A 24,883-nucleotide genomic window follows, 5' to 3' on the forward strand; every position below is an offset into this window, starting at 1 on the left:
GCTAGAGTCGATATTATTACTAGCTGATGCCCACAACTTCGTCCGCGTGGATTTAGATTTTAAAAAAATCTCGTGGGGTTTTTATTTTTAAAAATTATATTATCTATGCAAAAAATCATCTAGACCCATCGCTTCGTCACGGCGTGATTGGAGGACAACCCAACAAACAAACAAATTCTCTTTATGATATAGGTAGTGATACGTGTGTCAACACGTAGTCTCTATTCGCTCATGACTTGAACCAAACTAATCAGTAGCGTTAGCGGTGAGACTGTACAAATCGGACGGCACTTCCTCCATCTCACCTCGTGGGCGTAGCACGTGGCGCCGCACCGCCTCGCAACCCATTCAGAATTTATATGAATGACATAGTGTTTCTCAATGATTCTCTTTGATAATGCGACGACGTGCCTGCATTATGTAAATGATTGAATTCCTAATAACGCCCAGTGGGTGACGGTTTTCATTAGCACCTACGTAAATGTCGCAACATAAATTTTCATTTATTAATTTATTTTCACGATTCAGTTGTAGCGACTAGTAATTAAGACCGACAAATGCGCCAATTTATTACAGGACAGCATTCTGTTAATGTTATAATCGGTTATAATTTGCGGGATATTTTGATTTTTGTACTTTATACTTAACGACTTTTTACTTCAAACATTCACATATAAAATTTCATAAACCAGGTTTTAGTTTTAAACTACACTACCTACTAACTACATACACTTTTTTGAGATGTCTCTACGTGATCCTTCTACAAAACCGTTTAAGTATTTGTAACTTACTTGCTTATCTTAAACATTTTTCTTCGAATTGTTTGTGTAATCATTTGATCAATGCTAACTTGCAGCTGCTGGAACCTAAAATAAACACTTTAGTGCTTAAACGCTATCATCGCAGTTATCTAGAAATGTTGACTCACTATCTCCTTAGAAATTGAACACGAACTACAAATAGCTGTGACTGGTAAAATAGGATCACTTCGGTGAAATCTCAAACATTTTGATAAGTCGATGCAAGCTGTCGACCAATTATTTACTGCCACTGAATCGGATATATGTACCTACTTACCAGTTAGTTGCTTACCGATTTCTATTATTTGCTCTAATTAATTTGCTCTTACTGACTTAAATCATGTTGAAATCTCAGAGGTTCTTAGAACTTTCAGTATCTAATTGCTCTCAATTTCAATGTATTGCTTCTATAAGTAAACTAGCTTATGCTCGCGACTTCGTCCGAATGGACTACACAAGTTTCAAACACCTATTTCACCCCCTTAGGGGTTAAAGTTTCAAAAATCCTTTCTTAGCGGATGCCTACGTCATAATAGCTATTCTGCAATCTGCATGCCTTTCAGCCCGATCCGTCCAGTAGTTTGAACTGTGCGTTGATAGATCGGTCAGTCAGTCAGTCAGTCAGTGTCCTTTTATACATTAAGATTAGATATTATATTGATCTGCTTTTGCCAGAATACATCATACATCAAAAAACTCAAACTTACGCAGGATTTCTTACGGGGGCGTCGTAGAAAAATCTAGAGGTAGGTATCCCTCAAATTATAGAACCACTTGCATAAATTTACCAATTTAGATCACTGGTTATAAGCATGTCGTAACCAATTTAGGGCTTAATTGATTAATGGACCACAATACTTAGGTACTTATCAAATGTTGAATTATGAGGTCAAAGCAAAGGGATCGGTCAAAGTCCTCGGAATACAATAGACAATGAGGTCTTCAGTACCTAAATGAAATTCCTTGCCGGCGTAAACAGTAAAACTGGGTCGCTCACAGAATTCCATGACAATTAATATAGGTCCCTCGAAGGCAGGCAGCCTTCTTTATTAACAAATGCTATGCAAGCGAAGGAAAATTACAAAGATCTGAAAGTCATTCAGTGGTATTTTAGGTAACACCGGTTTTGATAAGTACAAATAACTTATCTGCATTAATTTAGGTACATGATGTGCTGCATAATGTTATTTGATATCACGACCTAAATAATTAGTTCAGTGGATTGACATTAATTATATTATTTATCTCTCATTTATTTATTTTTCTCATTTTTATCATATTTTTAAAAAAACAACAAACAATAAAATAACAGAAGCAACAAAAAAATTAAAGTAAAGTAACAGAAAATCAAATAACAGGAACAACAAAAAATTAAATAAAATAAAATAAACAACAGAATATAAAGTAACAGAAACAACAAACGATAGAATAACAGAAACAACAGAAATTAAAGTAACTGGAACAACAAAAAAAACAATAATTAAAAATATGATAAAATGGATCCCACTAGCAGCGGGCTAGGATCCAAGCTGCCAATGGTCAGGGCTCCAGAGTGAGGAACCTCCTCACAATGCGTGCCGTCTCAAGAACTACTGCCTTCTGTATCTTACCCTTGATCCAACAATTAAGCGATAGTTTCTTAAGATGTTGGTCGAAACTATTCGCAATAAGACCATGGACTGATACAACTATCGGTACAATAATCGTTGAGTCAACACTCCACATGGCGGCAATCTCGTGAGCCAGGTCCAAGTATTTTGATACTTTTTCCTTTTCTGCTTTCACTAGGTTATCATCATGAGGAATAGTAACATCAACAATTATTGCTCGACGCGCTGAACGGTCACTAGCACTATATCAGGTCTATTGGCTACAATATACCTGTCAGTGATAACCGACCGATACCAGTAGAGCAGGGCACTGCTATTTTCAAGAACTGACATTGGGTCATACCTATAGTACGGCACCTCAGTATCTACAAGGCCATACTGAAGAGCAAGTTGTCGATGGACTATCCTGGCTACTTGATTATGCCTGTGCAAGTATTCGCCGTTAGCAAGATAAGAACCGGATATAATATGTCTGAGGGATTCCCCAGGAAGATGGCACGCTCGACAAATGTCAACAGTGCCATCCTTCATTATATGTTTCCGGTAGTTATTAGTCTTGATAACTTCGTCCATAATTGCACAGATAAAACCTTCGGTTTCCCCAAATAGGTCACCGAACCAACAGGATACTGAGGCTGTGGAATCTACATCCGGTCTAGTTAAGGCCTTGTAGAATCTTCCATGCAACTCCTTACTCCCCCATATCGCCATGCGATCCGAAGTACTAAGTACTATGGGCTTACGCCAGTTATTTTTGCCTAAGGAAAGCGGAGTAAGACCCTTATCAACTGCGACTACATCCCTATGTATTCCCACGTTTACTTTGAGAAAATAATCTCTGAGATTGCATATTTCACGATTATGAAGGTTCTTGGCATTTAAAAAACCACGTCCTCCACACTTGCGTGGGATATACAATCTCATAATAGATGAACGTGGATGATGCATACGGTATGCAGTCAGCAATTTTCGAATCTTTCGATCCAAGGCATCTAGTTCAGTTTGAGTCCATTTTAGAATGCCAAAGGTGTATATGAGCAAAGGCATGACCCAACCGTTAAAGGCACGCACCTTGTTGCCACCAGATAAAAGACTATTAAGAACTTTTTTAAGGCGACCAAAGAAACGTGCCTCCACTGCCTGTTTCATTGTCTTTACCTCAATACCAAGCGCCTCTGACATTCCAAGATATTTGTATGTTTCACCTTCACAGAGAGATCGGAGGATCAAAGTCTCTGAAAGAACTAGATTCTCAGAGTTCACAACCCTACCTCGCTCTATATTGACAACCGCACACTTGTCAACACCAAACTCCATCCCTATGTTATTGCTAAAGTTCTGAGTAATATTTAGCAATCTCATAAGGTCTGTTCGTTTAGATGCATATAGTTTGAGATCATCCATATAAAGCAAGTGAGATATGACCTCACCCCCCCTGCGAAGACGATAGCCTAGCCCTGAATCCTTCAGTAATGTACTGAGAGGGTTAAGTGCCAAGCAAAACCACAAAGGGCTCAAACTTTCACCCTGGAAAATTCCCCGCTTAATCCGTATCGGTTCAGCTGATTCAAAAAACTCAACACCTCCTGGTTGACGAAGGACTGTCATCCACTGTCTCATACAAGAGTCAAGAAAAGAACATATTATTATTATTATTATTACTTGGAAGGACTTATTACACAATTAATTCTTTTGCTTTGCTTGACGTATAATGTCAGTTTCAAAAATTTTCACACTAATTCTCAAAATTGTGTTTTAATCCACTACAAGTTACAAGTTAGTCCTTGACTGCAATCTCATCAGTAAGTGATGAGATAAGTGATGAGATGATGCAGTGTAAGACCGAAGAAGGCTAACTTGGAAGGCGTATGGCAGGTCTTATTAAACCTATATGGCATTAGGTACCTATCCCCCTTATCAGATCCTATACGGCATCGTTACTTAACACCAAATCGCTTGACGGCATGGCTTTATCGGTATTCCGGCATGTAAAAGTACTCAGAAGTACCTACTGTGGTAACTAGCTACGGCCATTGCCTCTCACCAGAACCTGGGCGGATGGCTGGAGTGAAGACTTCAGAGGGGAGGGGCGATGCACGCACAACAGACGGAAACGTTTAAGTGCGGAAACTAGCCCAGAGCGAAAAAGAAGAAGAAGCCTCTCACCAGACCAGACCAGAGACAGTTCAGAAATTATAAATACCCAAATTGTCCCTGTCGGGAATCGGACCTGGGTCCTGCCACTCCCACTCATACGAGTAAGACCACAGCACTCACCACTGCGTCAGAAACCTATCTGATTCCGAATGCGTTTTCATACTTTTGAAGTAGACTAGACGTGTTGTATTTAATGACATAACATGATAGCAATTTGATAACAACAACAGCTAGTCCGAGATTAGATACGTGACTCGAATGATACTTGAATGTATAATGTGCTGCACCCAGATGATTATTTTGAGCTGTACAAGCGTGTACATAATCAAAATTCCTATTCAGTAAGCTTTGCGTTGCAGTTGAATATTTTTGTGGCTAACTAGTCTATTTTACTTATTGTGTACAATATGGTCTGGAATTACAAAAGATTTTGTCCGTGTTAATTACACAGTTTCGGAGAAAATGTAGGCAGTTCGCATATTTAGGCACTAACTAAATTTACTCGTTGGTAGAGGCATTATAGATTATTCGAATGAATCGCGCTTATCAATACCTACCCTGACTAGCTTATGGCCCCGATTTCATCCGCGTGTACCTACTATACAAAATTCAAACCCCCCCCCCCCCCCGGACCCCCTTAGGGGGGTTGAATTTTCAAAAATCCTTTCTTAGCGGATGTCGACGAGCTATATGTACTGAGATATGTTGTGGCCGTATGGTAATAATTAAATGCGGCAACGGTGAAAGATGTTTATTGAGAGCCGTCTTATGATCTACTCTCGCTTATGGACTAACAATAACAATAAATAAATCTTACATACTATTGTTTAAATCTTATTGCTTAACTACCTAACCTACATAATTTTGCATCACCTCTCTTTCAATCCGATGTGCAGGCAACCTACTTCGATATATTGAGGAGTTGCATTTTTATGTTACAGCTAATATGAACATGCTACGTTTAAACTGTCAATTCGTACATATTACAACTCCCCTGAAAATGTATGCGGTTACCCCTCCCCTTAAAAGAAAAAAAATGTTAGACGCTACATCGAATCAGAAGAAAAGATGATGACAATCACAAAAATAAAATCTAATGCTAAATAAAATTAAATTATGTAAGGAAACATTTTTTTTAGTTACTTCCTGTGCTTAAAGTGCAATTTATCTTATCTCTTACTTCGTATGGGCATACTTTCAACCTTACTTATAAATAGAAAAATCGTAATCTATTAAGTGCAGTCAAGGATTTAACTTTTACAAAAGTTTCGAAAAATCCCATCATATGTAATAAAATAATCTCAAAATAGCATCATAGGTATTAGATATGTATAAGCTGAGGTATCGATTTCACAAATCGACTTCAAAAGATTCTATAACCTATCAAATAGTCGTCATCATAAGTATACAGCTGTCGTTTTAGCATCGTCGTAAGACCTATTATTAAGTAAACATCTCAGGTATTTATATTTCCTGGACAGTCAAAATAAATCTCTCCTAGTCTTCATCTTCCTTTCAAGTTACTTCTTCACATAATACAAATAAATAAACAAATAAACAAATCAACAAACGCGGCGCGTACTCTCTCCTAATAAATATTTAACATAACATGCTTGCAAGCATTTTTCATAAGACTTATAGTCTTCATCAAACTTATTTCTTTCAATAAGTATTTCAATAACATTCAACTTTTCATAAAAATTCTAGGTCTTTCACTAACACCAGCGCGGTAGATAATGATCAAGAGTCTAGACAAATATATAGTTGAATGAGGAGGTACTAAATATGCGCAAAACATCGCGTTTAAACAAATAAATAACAATCATCTTCCTACGTCAGTATGTCTCAATCTAAAAAAAAAATTGTATATTTTATACCTATAGCACTTCTACAGCCGAAGGGTGATCAAGCCTTTGGTTTGCAGAGTCCTAACTTGTCAAAGCCGGGTATAGTCTTATATCGTCAAAACTTGCACGAAACTAGACGAAAAACGTCTGTAGGGGAAAAAATTCTCTTTATTTCATATTCATTTCGTTGTATTTGCAAATTGCATCTCGAGCAAAACCATTGTCTCGTATAACAATACAAAATGTTCGGGTACGCGTGTGTCGTTGACCACGCGATGACACCGTTATAATTCTCTGAATTATTAATATTTACGAAAGAAGTAAGTACCTACCTACTTATTCATTTATTAATTATTATCTATTATTAGTTTAAACTATCCTACACACTATATAAAATCTTACAAATAAAGCACGAACGGAACTTATTAGTAGATAGTGGAGGAAGTATCATTTATTATAAAAAACCAATATTCACCTAACCTATACCTACGTACAAAATTTAATTATCTACCCAAGAAAAAAAAATTACAATTGCTACACATTTTACCTATTTGCCCATTACGAGAGATAAATTGCACTTACTTTAACTGTTAGCGACGCATTTCAATAGTCAATTTCGTGACCGCCGTGTAGTCGCCGTCGTCATCAGGACAGGTTTTGGTCATCAGGTCCGGAGGTCTGGAGTCTGCGCCTCTTCTTTACTGCATCTTAATGGGCCGGGAAAACCCTGGACTCCTCGAACTGGGCCGGGAATACCCTGGACACCTCCTAGTTTTGGCCGGGATAACCCTGGACGCACGATGATGCTGGGCCGATCAATGAAGCTTGAGATGTCTTCTGTTCATAAGCGATTCATTTTTTTTGGCTTATTTCTTGATGTTAGTGTTTCTTGATTTTTAATATAGGACGTGGAATTATTTTCTTCTTTTTGTTCTAATTGAGTCTTGAATCTTGATAATATTCTTTTGAAAATTGTGTAGTCTTCATCTTGATCGGTGCCCAGCCGGTGCACGCACTTAGATTAGGCATGCACCGACTGGCAAGGGTCGCCATGAGATATGTTGTGGCCGTATGGTAATAATTAAATGCGGCAACGGTGAAAGATGTTTATTGAGAGCCGACTTATGATCTACTCTCGCTTATGGACTAACAATAACAATAAATAAATCTTACATACTATTGTTTAAATCTTATTGCTTAACTACCTAACCTACATAATTTTGTATCACCTCTCTTTCAATCCGATGTGCAGGCAACCTACTTCGATATATTGAGGAGTTGCATTTTTATGTTACAGCTAATATGAACATGCTACGTTTAAACTGTCAATTCGTACATATTACAGTACCTATGCCAAATTTTAACCCTATCCGGCCAGTAGTTTGAGCTGTACGTTGATAGATCAGTCAGTCAGCTTTTCCTTTTATATATTTAGATATAATTGATTTAGGTATGTAAAATCTTTTAAAAATGTACATTAGTACCTACCTATGTAGTATGTACTAAGCATGGAAATACGGGTTTGCTTACAATTTAAGATGTCTGTTCTCGCGCGGAGTAATCAACGCTTGATCGGTGCTATAACATAGGGTTGCTCTTGTATTTTCGGATTTATTTTTAAGCCCTGAACTAAAATAATAATTGTTGTAGGCAGGCATGTACATCCCAACAGCCTTCTGCTGAACATAGGCCTTTCCAAGAGCGGCAAGAGCGCGCAACCAAACCCGGTTCCGCCTTCCTCATCCACTCAAAGATCGTATCACCGTATGTTAAAATTGCTGAGTAGGTACCTACCGGTCTACTTTATCTAGATTTTTTATTAAATTTATAGACTACCGCTTGGCTGCAATCAGAGCTGCTGGCAAATGATGATCGCATCTATACTCTCTTATTTATTACACAGTGTGTACATTGTAAACTATTTATTTTATATAAAAAGTAGCCTATACCCGTAAAAGCCAGCCAGCCAGAAACCCTGCTCGTGAACGTACTTAGGTACTTAGGTACCTACTTATTAATTTGTCTCGTCTGTCGGATTTATTTTTCTGAGTCGACAACCCTAGCTGTGCGCTCGCCGGGAAAATTAAAAACCTCGCCTCTCAACATGGCATCTCTGAGGCCGAAATTAAAATTTCGGTACCTACTATTGTCTCACAAATACATAAAGTCTTTCCAAAACATTCATCTGACTGCATCTGTTTGTATTGCAAGGTATTATATACCTACCTAAGCCATGATTATTATCTATCAATGTTTTATGATTAGTCAAAATATTTTTAGACATTGTAAAAACCCCAAGCATTTGTTTAGGATTTCGAGAGAATATCAGCACCCAGAAAGAATTGTTTACTTGCATCTGCAATCATTTTGTTTTCCCAACAAGAGGTAGGTAGATAAATTAGTGCGACATATGAACGAAATAAATATTTTTTAAGTTGATCTCAGACTTATTATAACAGTCCTATTCCAATTCTCTTTTCTTTTTATTCATAAACTTATCTGGACGGACTATCATTCCTTCCTTCCTTATACTCATCGGACACCTTACCATTTGCATTTCATTTGTTTCAGGTTATTTTGGCAAATACTTGAACAAATACAACGGTTCCTACATTCCACCCGGCTGGCGCGAATGGGGTGGACTCATCATGAACTCAAAATATTACAACTACAGTGTAAATATGAACGGCAAGAGGATCAAGCATGGCGATGACTATCAAAAGGTACTTACATTATGCATATTTTTTATCGAAGTTTTCTCGCCGTTTTAAGTACTTTCCTATTCTGTAAATATGCTAGCTGATGCCCGCGACTTCGTACGCGTGGACATAGGTTTTTAAAAATCCCGAGGAGACTCTTTGATTTCATTTCATTTTGAGATGAGACCCGTGCTCAGTAATGGGCAAATAGTAGTATTTTAGTCACATGTTTTTTCAGGATTACTATCCGGACCTTATAGCAAACGACTCAATAGCATTCCTTCGAGCTTCCAAGCGAAGGTTCTCAAGGAAGCCTGTTCTTCTTGTGATGTCCTTTCCTGCACCCCACGGCCCTGAGGATTCTGCTCCCCAGTACTCTCATCTCTTCTTTAACGTCACTACTCATCAGTAAGTATATATATTAAGTAACATAGGTACCTACATATAGTTTACATACCTAGCAGTGAATGTTTAAATTTTCAATTTCTAAATTAAAGGTAATCAAGAATCGTTTTGGGATGCCGGATGCTAGTAGTAAAAAAATAGATATCTAAATCAGTAAGAATAGTATTATGAAGCATTATGTTGGTACAACTTAGGTATACCTACTATTTCAGACGCTGAATGTTCGTGTCGTTAAAGTTAGTTATTTTAGCAAAATCGTCAGTAGTCCATAACAGAAACACCGCTAGCGAGTACCCATTAGAGTTATCTTCTAAAATTACAAGCTTTTAAAACTTAAAGGTACTGTTCACATCGTTTAACGACCTTTACTGTTAAGCCACAACAAAACGACTCGAAAACATGCTGATACGTGGCTCCATTAACGAGCTGCCATACTAACACGTAATATGCACAGTCACTGGCATTTTCATTCAAAAATACCTGCAAGTTTGAGGAGCTCCTAGGAATGTCATTCATTCGCCAACACTCCATCTACCTATGTACAATGTACATACATATAAGACGCTATCTCAAGCAGGGTTTAAAAGGACGGTTCATCACCCCTATTTTTAATACAGCCCTCATGCACTCATATATTTTTAGTTGAACAGAATATCGTCACAAACATGATGTTGATAAATCAAATCAAAAGGTGTAAAGGTAACAGTCCGCATGGAATAAGTTTCTTAAAAATACTTTGTAGCTTAGATCCCTTCTTGCATAACTCTAAACTTTACTTTTCCTCCTTTACCTACCTCTAAACGTCCCTTTAAATTTTCTTTTCTCTCTCCCATACAATTTCCAAAAATCGTGGAACACGTATTCCTTCGTTTTAGAACGAAAAGCTGAAACGGACGGACTTTTATACCTACTCTTAAACCCCTATTTTATCCCTTTATAAAGATTGTACTTTCAAAAATCCTTTCTTAGCGGATAACTTCGTTATCTGTTATGTTATCATTTCATTGAACAATAAACGCTCTTTATTCACGCCAATGCTTAGATTTTAAAGCTGTGTCAACTTTTAAGCAATGTTCCCTTAACATTTTGGCAAAAACACTAATTGCTGTGAATTCTTTGAGGTTGCAGTCGTCTTTCTTCTGTTACTTTTAGCGTTTCCGCGCATCGTTCAAAACCTCTTAGCCACATTGTGTTTTCAAGAAATTCTTCAATTGAGGCTGGAGAAACTGTCGCAAGGCACCAAAAAAGGCTTTGAATTGCTATTGATGTTGCGTAAAAGAGCATCTACCAATAATTAAATACTATTGAGTGAATTATTGTATTTACAGCAAATGCAAGGGCACCTAAACCAAATTTGTTTTAAGTTGTAAGGACATAAATATGTATTGGCTAGACCAAATACAACATAGAACTTCGAACTGCCGAAAAACACAAAACGCCAGAAGAAATGCACTTTTAGGATTTCCACGCATCGTCGTTCAAATACCTCTTAGATATGCCGCATTGTGTTTTCAAGAAATTCTTCAACTGGGGCCGGAGAATCTGTCGCAAGCCACCAAAAAAGGTTTTGAATTGCCATTGATGTTGTGTACAAGAGCACCTATTAGTAATATTTCTTTAAAGGTCAGCCGCAATGATGCACAGATAGACATACAAGTTAAGTTTCAAATTCCACAACCATATTGCATCGTTACAAACCCGTAACCATTTTAGATCTTATCACAAATCCTTTCATAATTAGACATCAGAAGAGCGTGCATTACCAACGGAACCACGTATTCACGTAAAAAGTAGGGCCTTGAACCGACCTTGTTTTTTTGCTACTGGGAAATTTCACGTTACCAACTTCGTACTTACGGAGTGGCCCGAATAATTTTAACACCACTCAGCCTTGCTCGCTGATTTATGTTTCATAAGATGTTTAGCCCGGGTATTATGGACCTCGCTTTTAATGTTTTTGGCGAATCAAAGTTTTCATTTTCTAAATTTATACTGTAGGTAGGTATACTAGTAGTTAACGTAGTTCCATTTATGACTTACGAGTCGAATAAGAAGTTTCATATCATAAAATTCATTCATTTTTATCATCCGCGATTTCAAAGCCTTTTTTCGAGATTTTTTTCAATTAAAAATCACGTGGGAACTCTTTGATTTTTGACTTGCTTTGTAAAGTAGCCTGTGTCATTTTCTACCGTGACTTTAATTATAATAGGTATCTTTACAAAAATCATGTTGATCCGTTGCAGCGTGATTGAAGGACACTTAAACCACAATTTCGCATTCATAATATAGGTGTTAAATATGCAAGCATAAAGATTCAAACCATGCCTAATTATCATTTTCAAAAAGCTTAAAAATTACTACACGCGGACGAAGTCGCAGGCATCAGCTGGTATATTTGTGGCAATTCGCAGTCTCTCGTCGGGAAAACAGTCCATTTCGTGCAGCGTGTTTACGACAGAAATTGTCACAGCTGCAACTTTAAATTCAAATATTCCTCGCACCAAGAAAGTTGTCAAAACTGCCGGAATTCACGACGTATTGATAAATATGCAAATGAATATTTAAAATACAAAATTGTGAGCAATGTGGATTGGAATTAAATATTGCTTATGATAATAATTTGTCGTATAAACGGATGATATGTAATGCTAGTGCATTAATAAATTAAGCTACCGAGAACAACTTTTTTGCTACTTGTCTACGTGGACTTCTTTAATTTTTAGACCTAAAAAAAGTAGCCTATCCGTTTTCTGGATGTAAGCTATATTTGTATCAAATAGATGATGCCCAAAACTTTGTCCACGTGGATTAAGGTCTTTTAAAAATCCTGTGGGAACTTTTGGATTTTCCGGGACAAAAAGCCTATGTATCCCTGGAATGCAAGCTATACCAAATTTCGTCAAAATCGATGAAATGTATGGGATGGGCCATGAAAATCTAGCAAAAAGAAAGTCTGGCACACTTTCGTTGTTATAATAGGTATTAGTATGGAAAAAAAGGCATATAAGTTCATTTTGACATTTTATTAATGCATCTAAAAGGACGCGCGAAAATTATTTGAATATCATCGAAAAGCAATATCAAAGCTTAAAATAACAGCAAAGACTTAATGTAAGCAGACTGTAACATGAGATGCCGCCTGAGCATAAGAACCACGCGAGCGCATTAATTAATTATTATCGGACATTTTTGTCATTTGTCAGCACGTGAAATTATGCGTATGAAAAATTATAAAATACAAATAGGATAATATCCTAAAACTGATGATAGATCTCTTCGATATTTTCCTGCAACAAACTCACTGCTCTTTGTTTAGCGTGGGTTGATGTCACACCATGTTTCGATTTTCCGGAATAAAAGTTGGCTATATCTGTGTCCAACATGTAGGTATGTCTGTGCCAAATAGATGATGCCCGCGACTTTGTCCACGTGGATTTAAGTAAGTTTTCTATATTGGTTGGCTTACCCTTACCTAAACTGAGTGCTTATAGTAGGTACTATTTTTAGATTTTTCCCTATAAGTAGGTAGGTACGTAATAAAGTTGAGTAAACTGTAACAAATTCATTTCATCATGATTAGATCTTAAATCTGCCGTCCTAGGTACTTATATCTAGAAAGCCACTGCAAAAACAGTTTTTGAGGTATCGCCAAAAACGTCGTAATTTTCAAAAACGGATGTTTCTATAAAATAATGCTACGTAGGACCTACATTTCTTGGTTTGGTCCTACGTAGCATACTTTTTTTATGAACGATTAGTTTTTCTTTTCCAATTTTTTGACGATAATTTTAAAATATTTTTAGCAGTTAACGGTTTTTTATATAGGACGCCGGAAATAATATTCGCATGTACATAGCCACTGGAACTTTGCGTGCGAACGCGCGACGGGATGGCAGCGCTACGGCGATAACCGGTGTCGTATCTCAGACCAACTGCGGCTCCTTTAATATTCAACCATCGGCGCTTTGTGTGGCCGATAAACCTGTCCCATTCTCGGGAGGGTGCCGATGTTTATAAAAAATAAAAATCAATAATAATGTTCTTTACCATATTTTAAGATAAATTAGGTCATCACCATCATGTTTAACCCATCGCCGACTCACTAATGAGCACGGGGCTCATCTCAGAATGAGAAAGCCTAGTGGTTAAGATGTCCGCCTTCTATTCGGGAGGTCTGAGGTTCGCTTATGAACCTCTAACTTTTTGGAGTTATGCGCGTTTTAAATATCACTTACTTTAACGGTGAAGAAAAACATCTTGAGGAAACCTGCATGCCGGAGAGTTCTCCATAATGTTCGTAAAGGTGTGTGAAATCTGCCAATCCGCACTTGGCCTGCGTGCCAAACCCTTCTCATTCTGAGATAAATTAGGTACCTAGGTATCTACTTATCTGTATTCAAAAATTTTGCTCTACGAAAGCGGCCAGAAGAAATTGCTACAAAAGATCACTTTTGTTACTTTCAGTACTCCAACGTATGATATGGCCCCAAATCCTGATAAGCAGTGGATCCTGCGCGTGACAGAGAAGATGAAACCAATACATCGTCAGTTCACTGATTTGTTGATGACTAAACGATTGCAGACCTTGCAGAGCGTGGACATGGTATATCTATCTATAATTATAATTAAATAATCTTTCTTTGTAAAGTAGTGTTGTCACTTGACGTTGTTTTGGGTTGTAAGAAAAAGAACGAAAGAGCAGAGTTCTTGCTTTAGAATAGAATAGAAATTATTTGCTGAATATGAGTACACAGGATGTACCTTATATGAAAAACCGCTTTCTCGCCAGAGGTCGACAAAAGTCGTGCGCGTAGGTGTGTGATAAAATAAATTTCAAATGGTTCCAGCAAGATACCCCATCGTGAATGTTGCTTGTAAAATTATAAATCATGGTTCACCATACATTCTGATAGTAAAGCCGATTACATCAGTTGTAAAATTGCAGGCTGTCGAACGTGTGTACCAGGAGCTCAAAGCGCTAGGCGAGCTAGATAACACGTACCTAGTCTACACGTCGGACCACGGATACCATCTGGGTCAATTTGGACTGGTTAAAGGCAAAAGCTTTCCCTTCGAGTTTGATATACGAGTGCCGTTTCTCGTTCGAGGACCTGGAGTTGAACCGGGGACTGTGTGAGTATGAAACATGTTATATTAGCTGGTTTTGACGTTTTTAGGGTTCCCCACCTCTAAAGGAATAAAGGAACCCTTATAGGATCACTTTGTTGTGTCTGTCTGTCTGTCCGTCAAGTCTGTTAAGAAAAACTATAGGGTACTTCCCGTAGACCTAGAATCATGAAATTTGGTAGGAAGGTCTTAAAGCACAAGTAAAGGAAAAATATCACAAAAAATAAAGTTAAAATTTGTTCATGAATAAGTTATCACATATAAATGGCGCTGTTATCATTAACTTGCAGTGTTGCACATAAAAATGTTTAAATATCTTGTACGATGATACGGAACCCTTCGTGACGAGTCCGACTCACACTTGGCCGGGTTTGTTTCATCCGGGGTCTCCGTTTGATTTCTGTCTTTTTTTAGCGTGGATGATATAGTACTCAACATCGACTTAGCACCGACGTTTTTAGACATGGGTGGAGTAGCATCGCCTGCGCACATGGACGGAAGATCTCTATTGCCACTGTTGCAACCACGAAGACGAAGGGCAGCGGCTGCACATTGGCCTGATACATTTCTTATTGAAAGGTAAGCAACTTTAGAATGTAGATAGGTACATATGATATATGTCACCGTAAAATTGTAAAATTATCGTTAGATTGTAATCTAATGGTAGAGGTAACCGCGAGATTGTTAACTGACAAAGATCGTGAACCTTTTTTTTTTTGAAATTTTGAAAGCAATTTACGTATTTCCATAGTTCCGGTCGACGTGAAACTCAAGCACATTTGATGGAAGAACGTTTACGTGTTCAGAAATATACTCGAGAGATGAACGAGAAGAAAGCAACTGCGGCACCACCTCTAGAGTCGTCATCAGAAAGTGGTGACTTTGACGATGATTCCGACGATGACTTTCTAGAGCTCGATGGTGACGATGATGAAGAAGACAATGTAAGAATACTACTTTGATTAGGTAGAACTTCAGAAACCATCGTCATATTTTTAGGGTTTCGAATCAAAATGGTAAAATAGGAACCCTTATGTTGCGACTATGTCCGTTTGTCTACTTTGTCAAACTCATACGTTTACGGTACTCTACGTATTTTAGTAACTTTTAATGCTATAGACTTAGCTGACTTTATCTATACCAATGCAAAAAATCACGTCAATCCGTTGCACCGTTGCGACGTGATTGAAGGACAAACCAACAAACAAACACACTTTCGCATTTATAATAAGGGTACGGATTTCTTTTTAAGCTCTTTAGTTTTTCAATAATGGTAAACAATGTTTAAAAATACCGTCGCTCTTTTTCAGGAAAGCGTTGAAGCTCACTATGAAATCAACAAGTCTTCAGAGCCGCTGATATCAAATGAAAGTCACAATCCTATACTTGAAGCAAGTATAGAAAAAGCCTTAGCAGGAGAGGAGACCGGACCCAACGATCAATTAAACCCTTATCTTACCCCTTCAGGTAATCTAAATATATAAAAGAGAAATACCACTCAAACACTGACTCACTGACTAATCACAAAATCTCAGGAACTATAAAGCCTACAAACTTGGAATTTGGAAGGTAGGTTCCTTCTAAGATGTAGGTGTCAGCTAAGAAACGGTTTTGAGAACATCCCTCCCTAAGGGGGTGAAATGGGGGGTGGAAGAGTTATATGAAAATCCTATGTTTTTGAAGTTAGAGATATGAAAATTGGCATTAAGGTATTCTGGGTTCCGTGTCTTAAGGTGAGACTGAGCGAGTAGGTAAGTGAGGCTTTTTGCAGCGGGAAAATTTCAGATCTCATGAGAAACCAGTACGCGGACGAAGTCGCGGGCATCTGCTAGTCAAGTATATATACGAAAAGCAGTATCATAGGATCAACCGACAGACTGACAATATACAGACTCAACTGACTGTAACGAAATCAACATACAGCTTAAACTACTGGGTCTAGGAGCTTGAAATTTCACATGTAGACCTGAGTATAGTACGCGACAAGTCGAGATGGCAACCGGGGAGGGAACACCCCGCACACTCGGAACGCCCCCGCGCTAGCCTGGTGCGGGTGACTTGCGCGTGTGCGGGGCGTCCCCTCACCTCATACCCTGATCGCCATCTCAACCTGTCGCGGACTATAGGTTTAACATAGTCCCCCAATAAGGATTTGAAAAATTCAAACAGGATCTTTAAACCCTAAAACCATACCGACAAAGTGCTCGAAAAAGCTAGTATTGATTACTTTTTCGGATACTATTCCGAGTTGTGATGTAGGCAAGTCGATAGTCGATACAGAATTTTTTATGTGGTATTTCATCGATGTTTCCAGAACTGGAAAGCAGTATTAACGGAAAGGCAGCACGTTTAGCGGTCGAGTGTTCTAAAGCAGAGTTGCGTGCTCCATGCTCTGTTGGACGGAAATGGAAATGCGTTCTGGTTAACGGGCGATGGCGAAAACACAAATGCAAATATGAGGTGAAATGATTTTAACTTGTCTGTTGTTTCTTATTACAACTCACAAAAATATAGACGTTTTATATTTGTATGAAAATAAATTATAGGTAGGTACATATGTATGTAACACAGTAAAGATGTTTTTCGTTAGGTAACAGATTTAACATTGTAAAGTTAGTACAGTTTTGTTTTAGGATAAATTATATTAGCAATATTAATATTAAGAATTATTATTTTTTACAGCCAGATATTGGCGTGCCGCAACCTAAAATGAGTACAAAAAAATGTGCTTGCTTCACTCCAAGTGGGCTCGTTTATACAAGGCTGGAAACCGATGGCACTATCGCTAGACGACCTACCGATTTATTGAAAGAAAATAGTACTAGGAGTCGCAGGTCAATTACTAATGACGTTTTTGAACCAAATACTGTAGATGGAATTCTAGAAGAGAATCCTAGTATAGGACATTTGAGCTTTAATAACGAACCAGTGGATGAATTGGAAAAGAGGAATATTGAAAACAACATCGATAAACTTATTAAAGAAACTGAAGCGTTTCTTAAAGCCTATGAACGTACCAAAGATAATATAGATCATAAGAGAACTAAACGGCGCGCACAGCATTGGAATCATATTAAACATAAACGAAAAAATGATCCAATGTTAAATAACAATGAATCATCATTAGAATGTAAGATTGAAGAAAATGGAACTGTTAATTGTTCACAAGTAATTTATAATGATTTAAAAGCGTGGCATACAAATAGACTGAGTTTAGAAGACCAAATAAGACAACTGAGAACAAAACTAGAAGACTTAAAAGAAATTAAGAGGCATTTAAAAATTAGTAAACCTGTACTTGAAGTACAAACTATAAGCCCATCATATACTATTAATAATGTGGATAACAGGACTGAAATTCACAATAACCATACAAAAGACAACTTTAGAAGAAATAGAATACACAGAATAAAATCGAAACATAGAAACATTACTTCGTATGATAAAAAATTTAGACATTCTAATGAATACATCATACCCACTGTTAATGCCAACACCAAAGATGATATTTTCAATATCCAAATGAAGAACGAAACAACCACAGAAACAGTGATCAACTTTTTTAACATTTCTGATCAGACCGAAATTGCAACAAATCATACAGAATTACCAAAATTTACAACTACTACAGTTACTACTGAGGCCAGTTTTATTGAACAAAATACGATAGATTACAAAGACATACATTCAAGTATAACAGATGCTATTAATGACATAACAACAACTGAATTTTCAAAATTACGCGACGTTACAAGCACAAAACCAACTAAAAGTAGCGAAACACCCACTATTGATTCTAAAACAACATCTGATATTCTATCTACTTTACATTTCTATACGTCAGCAGCAGATAATATTATATCAAGCCATAAATTTAATCCAACACCAACACCACACCATCATGCAGCTAGACCTAAACAGACGGTTAGACATAAAACTACTACTGCTACATTAGGTCCGACAAGATTCGATGCTTCCGAATATGAACAAATAAATCCTAACAAAGGAAACTCAAATAATAATGGAATATTCAGCAAGCCTTTCGACGTATTTCAAAGAAGACTTCACCCCTTATTTATTGAAAACGAAGATAAACACGTGTGTTATTGTGAGGAAAGTCGGTGAGTACCGTCCTATTTAAATAAAAATAATATTTTTGGAAATAACTCATCATTCATTTCTGTTAAAGGAAAGTTAAACCTTCCGGTAATACTTATTTGGAAACTGCACAAAGATTGAGAGACGAGCGAAGAAAACTAAAAGAACAAAGATTAAGGAAGAAATTGAGAAAAATGAAGAAAAAGGTATGAAAAAGGGTTTCGAGTCCAATAATGATAAAAATCAAAATATCACAATACAACCATGACACATCCTGAATTAATTCTTGTGTAATGTTTCCTATTAGGCGGAACTAGAGAGGCTGTGTGAGTCTGAACGCATGAACTGTTTCCGACATGATAACGACCACTGGCGTACTGCACCGCTATGGACAGCTGGTCCCTTCTGCTTTTGTATGAGCTCCTCCAACAACACGTACAACTGCGTGAGAACTATCAACGCCACTCACAATCTTCTTTACTGTGAATTTGTTACTGGATTAGTCACATATTACAATTTACGGATTGGTATGTATCTTAACATTATCTGGAATTTCAAAATACTAACAAAATTATTCCAAACATTTTGAATTAGTTACACGCCAGAATTTCTCATTTGATTATTTGAATACAACAATAAAAGTTAAACGGTTTTTACAAGTTTTAATTTCTGTTCCGTTTTCCCAGATCCGTTCGAGACTCAAAACAGGATGAAACATCTAACAGCATCAGAAAAAGACTATTTTCATAATCAGTTGCAACAGCTGCTGAACTGTCGCGGACCATCTTGCCGGCGATTCTCTCATTCCAATCCAGGTGGTACGTATTATAGAGAGAGCCAGCGCGTGCCAGACCTTCGTTATTTTATAAAAGCTATAAGTATTCTCTGCGTATTGTCCCCAACACTGGGTGGAGTTTGTTTGTTTGTTTGGATCATGGTGGCTTTGGAAGATACCAGGTAATTATTAAAGGTGATGACAAAATTAAATATAGTAAGTATAGTACTTATTGAAATCACGTTATGCATTGCCCCCCCTCCCCCCCCCAAAGGGTAATCCAAACAAACGTTCCTCTCAATGTTAGGGACGATATGCAGATAAACTTCCAGCTTTTATAAAATAACGAAGGTCTGGCACGCGCGGGCTTTAAGTCCATTAATACTTCGACGAAAATAGATTATCGAAAATGTGTTTGGACTGGAATAATCAAAACTGGAAATAGCTTTGGCAAGTGGCAAACTAACTCTTTATAAAAAATTTGAAAGAATTAACACTCTTTATGGAGATGGAGATGATTCTTCTAGCGTCTCGAATCTTAGATAAATGCATTTATGCTTTTAGGACGATTTGAGAACTCAAGAACATAGACTATAAAACATGCCCTTGCCATCAAGCCTGAATTTTAAAAATGTAAAATGTTAACAGTCGCTTAATCGTTACTTAAGACATTAATTAGTATGGATAAGGAATGCCTTAAGTAACGATTAAGCGACTCTGAGTGCGGCTGTTAAAAGTTAAAACTTCAGATACGTGACTGAAGTTTTAACTTTCTAAGTTTTAACCTAGATTCTAAATTGACGTAATACGGCTTATTTCTTATTTATTTACCTATATTCTATTCAACAGGTGGCAATGAAGACATGAGCAGACGATATGAAGATGACCATATGATGTACAGAGGCGAACCAGCTGGGTATAGTGAAAGGTATCTAATCTTGTTGTTTCGCCTAATTAGCTTTTTTTACTGTTATTAGTAGGTAAACGTATGAACGTGGCGTGGTCAGGAAACTAATGTTTTTGGTGTTTGATGTTAACATAAAACTGTAGCATCTTGTTTTGCCTACTTTTACTATCAAATATAAGTAGATCCACATCACTACCCATATTATAAAATATAAATGCGAAAGTGTTTGTTGGTTTTGTTTGTTTGTTGGTTTATTGGTTTGTCCTTCAATCACGTCGCAATGGAGCAACGGATTGACGTGATTTTTGCATAGGTATAGTAAAAGACCTGGATAGTGACATAGGCTACTTTTTATCCCGGAAAATAAAGAATTCCCACGGGATTTTTGAAAACCTAAATACACGCGCACGAAGTCGCGGGCATCAATTAGTAATATTATAATGAAAAAGATGTAATTTAACTGAAATTACTTATCTTTTTATTTCAGAGCCTGGCGATGGAGTGGTTACGGACGTCGGTATGCAAGAGCGAGGGAGTTGCATCGCCGTCGACATACGATGGCGTTCTAGTCGATTTAAATTAACCTTATAGGAGTCTTAATTGTTGTGAAAAAGAAAAAATATCATTGGCACCCAAAGATCAACGAGAAGATGAAAAACGGGTGGACGGCAAAAATCTCAAAGAACTGATGAATCTTCTGATATAGAAACCTGATTCCAATTATGGATAATAACTATAAGTTGTTATTAGAAACAAAGCCACATCAAAAAAGAAACATACGGCTGGCTATGATTGTTCTTGATAAATATTAATTAATTAGGTAAATAAGTATTTTTTAATTGATTCGCAATTTCCCTAGTCGATTAGTTTCATGATGAATTCGTGTTATTATTTATTTTCTACTAGCTGACCCGGCGAACTTCGTACCGCCTAACGAATCAAACCTACCGCAGACCTGAAGAATCAAATTTTTTAAATTTTTCCGTAAGAACCATCCTCGTACTTCAAGGAATATTATAACAAAAGAATTAGCGATTACATCGAATCTTGTAGGGCTTCCTATAATCAAACTTTATCAATGTCATGTTTAATAGGCCTACAATATATAGGTGTGTACCTACATTAAAAATATAACAAATAGCTTTATATTGACGAAACTCTACTATCGTTGTACAGTAGTGCCTATAACGAATTTGTTGTTTATCGATGACGAAATTAGCAGATTGACTTACATAACATAATAATTATGTAAGTATGATATCTTCTACCTATATATACCTTATCAAGATTTTTATACTTCTTGCATTTTCGTAGTCGGTTATAAAAAGTATAATCTGAAATCTGTAATAGGCACTTAGAAGGTTATATCTAAGGAGAAGTCTTCCTACCTTTAGAAATGTCTTTTACACCATCATATTAATAATATGTTTGTAGACATCATTGCAAATTGCGTCGCTACCGTCAAGTATTATTTGTAAAATAGAATTTGTATAACTAATTTAAATACTAACAGGGACCGAAAACTTTGGTAACATTTTTTTAGTATACCTAATTTATTATCATAATTAATCAATAGTCAATAATTCATGTATTGTTTATGTTATTATGCATTAGATTTTCTTAAAGAAAAATATTCTATCGGTCCCTCCTTAAAGTATATTAAAATGGCACTTTCTACACTGATCGAACTAACATTTGTTACTTTTTAACGTAACCTTTTAAGTAAATATCCGTAACACCCACCAAATTTTGTAAAGATTAAAAAAAAATTCGTATGCGTTGAAAACAAGTTTGTAGTAAGATGTGTTTTATCTATTAGTGATTGAAAAGTGATATTAAGTTGTTGCCATGTGATGAATAAGGGTGTTATCCTTAGATTGTATTATAAAGTTGAATCTGCAGCTTTGCGTTTATGGGCATCGGCACGATTAACAAAAAGTTTAGCTGCAAGATCTTAATCGTTACCTGAAGAAAATTTGACACTCGAAAAATAAATAAAGATCAAAAACATTTAACAATGGTTTTTTTTCAAAATGGATTCAAACGGGTTGCGTCCGATTTCTTAAATGAAGCTGCTGCGTGTGTACTGTGTTTGCGCACCAACTGCGCTTTGCGCACCCACAACGTGCTCGCTAGATCTCGAATCGTGCAACGTTGCACGTGTGCGTAATCCCAGCAAAATAATATTGAATTTCTGGATTTGAGTTGGATAGATTTTTAGTGCGTAACGTCGTGTAATTGTGCGTGAAAGTTTTAAATTTGTGCGTCCAACCAATAAGTAGATATTCGAAAAAACGCGTTTTGCCAGGAATACGTCATCCCAGCTACATATTTTTTTCCCAATGGACGTACAAGAAAAAAAATAGGTCCATGAATTAGTGCGTTTTAAGAGGTAAATGTGCGTGCTAAAATTAAATTTGTGCGTCATAACACTTCGAAGATATTCAGTTTTTTGCTGGGATGACGTTTGACCATTTCTTATATCTCTTAAACGGTTAAACGTATAGACGTGATTTTTTTTACACATGTTGCTATGAATTTGTGCGTAATGTTTGTAATATCTCTATAATTTATCTGTGTATTGGGCTATATTTTTGCAGATGGATAAATGAGCTGACGCACTAATTATTGGTAGAAATTTTAATTAGCCAACTCATAAAAAACTCGACCAATTAAATGTCGAAAAATATCGTGTCCTGTCGTAGTAATTTTCTTCATAATTCAATAAATACTTAAAATACTCCAATGAAACTTGATAAGATACTGTGGGCCGTTATAAGAGACAAATCAACGGTATAAGTTTATCTTTAGAGGTCATATTTAAAGTACTAGGACCTAATAACGTTATTTTATTTTTTAATTATAAAAACTGAACGGTAATTTTTTTTTAAATTCTGTTTTACAAACATTACGCACAAATTCATAGCAACATGTGTAAAAAAAATCACATCTATACGTTTAACCGTTTAAGAGATATAAGAAACGGTTAAACGTCATCCCAGCAAAAAACTGAATATCTTCGAAGTGTTATGACGCACAAATTTAATTTTAGCACGCACATTTACCTCTTAAAACGCACTAATTCATGGACCTATTTTTTTTCTCGTACGTCCATTGGGAAAAAAATGTGTAGCTGGGATGACGTATTCCTGGCAGAACGCGTTTTTTTCGAATATCTACTTATTGGTTGGACGCACAAATTTAAAACTTTCACGCACAATTACACGACGTTACGCACTAAAAATCTATCCAACTCAAATCCAGAAATTTGAAATTATTTTGCTGGGATTACGCACACACGTTGCACGCTTCCAGAGTATGTGCCGCCAAGAAGCTTGAATCGAAATTCAAGTTTCTTGTCGATAGGTACCTACGTGTACTGCGCACCATCTCCATTGGAGCAGTCGCCAATATGCGCGGAGTAAAATTGGTGCGCAAACGAGGATGAGCAGCTACTTATTCAGCGCGCTGTTGTTATTGCTTGGGCAATCGCACAAACGCAAAGCTCGTCCAACTTCGTCCAGATGGAATGTCACAGAACATTGAGGAATACCGTCCACCAGGCGGGCCGGGCCGGGCCGCATTGCAATTTGCCACACAAAAATCAGGCTGCTAATATCTACATTTATATGAAACTAGCTTAAACCCGCGACTTCGTTCACGTGGACTACACAAATATCAAACCCCTTTTTCACCCCCTTAGGGGTTGAATTTTCAAAAATCCTTTCTTAGCGGATGCCTACGTCATAATAGCTATCTACATGCCAAATTTCAGCCCGATCCGTCCAGTAGTTTGAGCTGTGCGTTGATAGATCAGTCAGTCAGTCAGTCAGTCACCTTTTCCTTTTATATATTTAAAGACCATGTCGAATAGAGGCGCGGCCGGGGCGGGACGGATACAATTTACAAAAAGCTTGCCGCACCGTTGCGGCCCGACCCGCCCGTACTCAAAAAGTGAGATTATAGTAAAGTTAAAGCATTTGACTGGGCTATAGGAATTGATCTCAAAAGACGTGCTAGTGCGTGAATTAATGTCTTGTGACATTTTATCTAGTCTAGGCGAGTAGGTAATCTAAGATGTTATAGAAAAAATGCTATTCGCCAACCATGAATATCTTAGTTACGTTAATTAGCATTAGCATTTTGTAGAATATCCTGTGTATTGGTTTTATTAATAAAAAAGTTATAAAACTATTTCATTCTGTTTTATTTGTTACCCAAGTTTTTCAAAAAGTTCTCTCTCTTGGGACGATTGTATTGTACGAACGAAAATAAAATAAAAACCTAATTAGTAGGGACCTATCATGGGTATGAGTTATAAGTTGGGTGTAATATGAGTTAGTTTAGTTACTTAGTTTAATAGTCATTTTAATAAATACTTAAGTAATTGAACAATATTAAGTACGTACCTAATTAAAAGTGAAATAGTTCATAGTGCTATTAGGACGTCTGCCA

The 24,883-nt window shown here is 36.9% G+C and overlaps 1 protein-coding gene across 1 annotated transcript in view; it reads left to right on the forward strand.

The window, feature by feature from the left end:
- Positions 1-24,622, forward strand: part of Sulf1 (Extracellular sulfatase Sulf1) — a 91,948-nt gene extending 67,326 nt beyond the window's left edge. Inside the window, exons 4-17 of the mRNA XM_034985395.2 lie at positions 8,986-9,137; positions 9,352-9,521; positions 13,986-14,124; positions 14,467-14,654; positions 15,063-15,227; positions 15,400-15,592; positions 15,959-16,115; positions 16,963-17,108; positions 17,331-18,769; positions 18,838-18,952; positions 19,054-19,273; positions 19,433-19,564; positions 20,371-20,449; positions 20,916-24,622. Of these exons, the coding sequence (XP_034841286.1) occupies positions 8,986-9,137; positions 9,352-9,521; positions 13,986-14,124; positions 14,467-14,654; positions 15,063-15,227; positions 15,400-15,592; positions 15,959-16,115; positions 16,963-17,108; positions 17,331-18,769; positions 18,838-18,952; positions 19,054-19,273; positions 19,433-19,564; positions 20,371-20,449; positions 20,916-20,997 (3,377 nt within the window). The 3' untranslated portion in view covers positions 20,998-24,622. The remainder of the gene's footprint in view (positions 1-8,985; positions 9,138-9,351; positions 9,522-13,985; positions 14,125-14,466; positions 14,655-15,062; positions 15,228-15,399; positions 15,593-15,958; positions 16,116-16,962; positions 17,109-17,330; positions 18,770-18,837; positions 18,953-19,053; positions 19,274-19,432; positions 19,565-20,370; positions 20,450-20,915) is intronic.
- The last annotated feature ends 261 nt before the right edge of the window (positions 24,623-24,883 follow it).

The sequence above is a fragment of the Maniola hyperantus genome, chromosome 4 (assembly GCF_902806685.2).
Source record: "Maniola hyperantus chromosome 4, iAphHyp1.2, whole genome shotgun sequence".
In the NCBI taxonomy this organism is placed as follows: domain Eukaryota; kingdom Metazoa; phylum Arthropoda; class Insecta; order Lepidoptera; family Nymphalidae; genus Maniola; species Maniola hyperantus.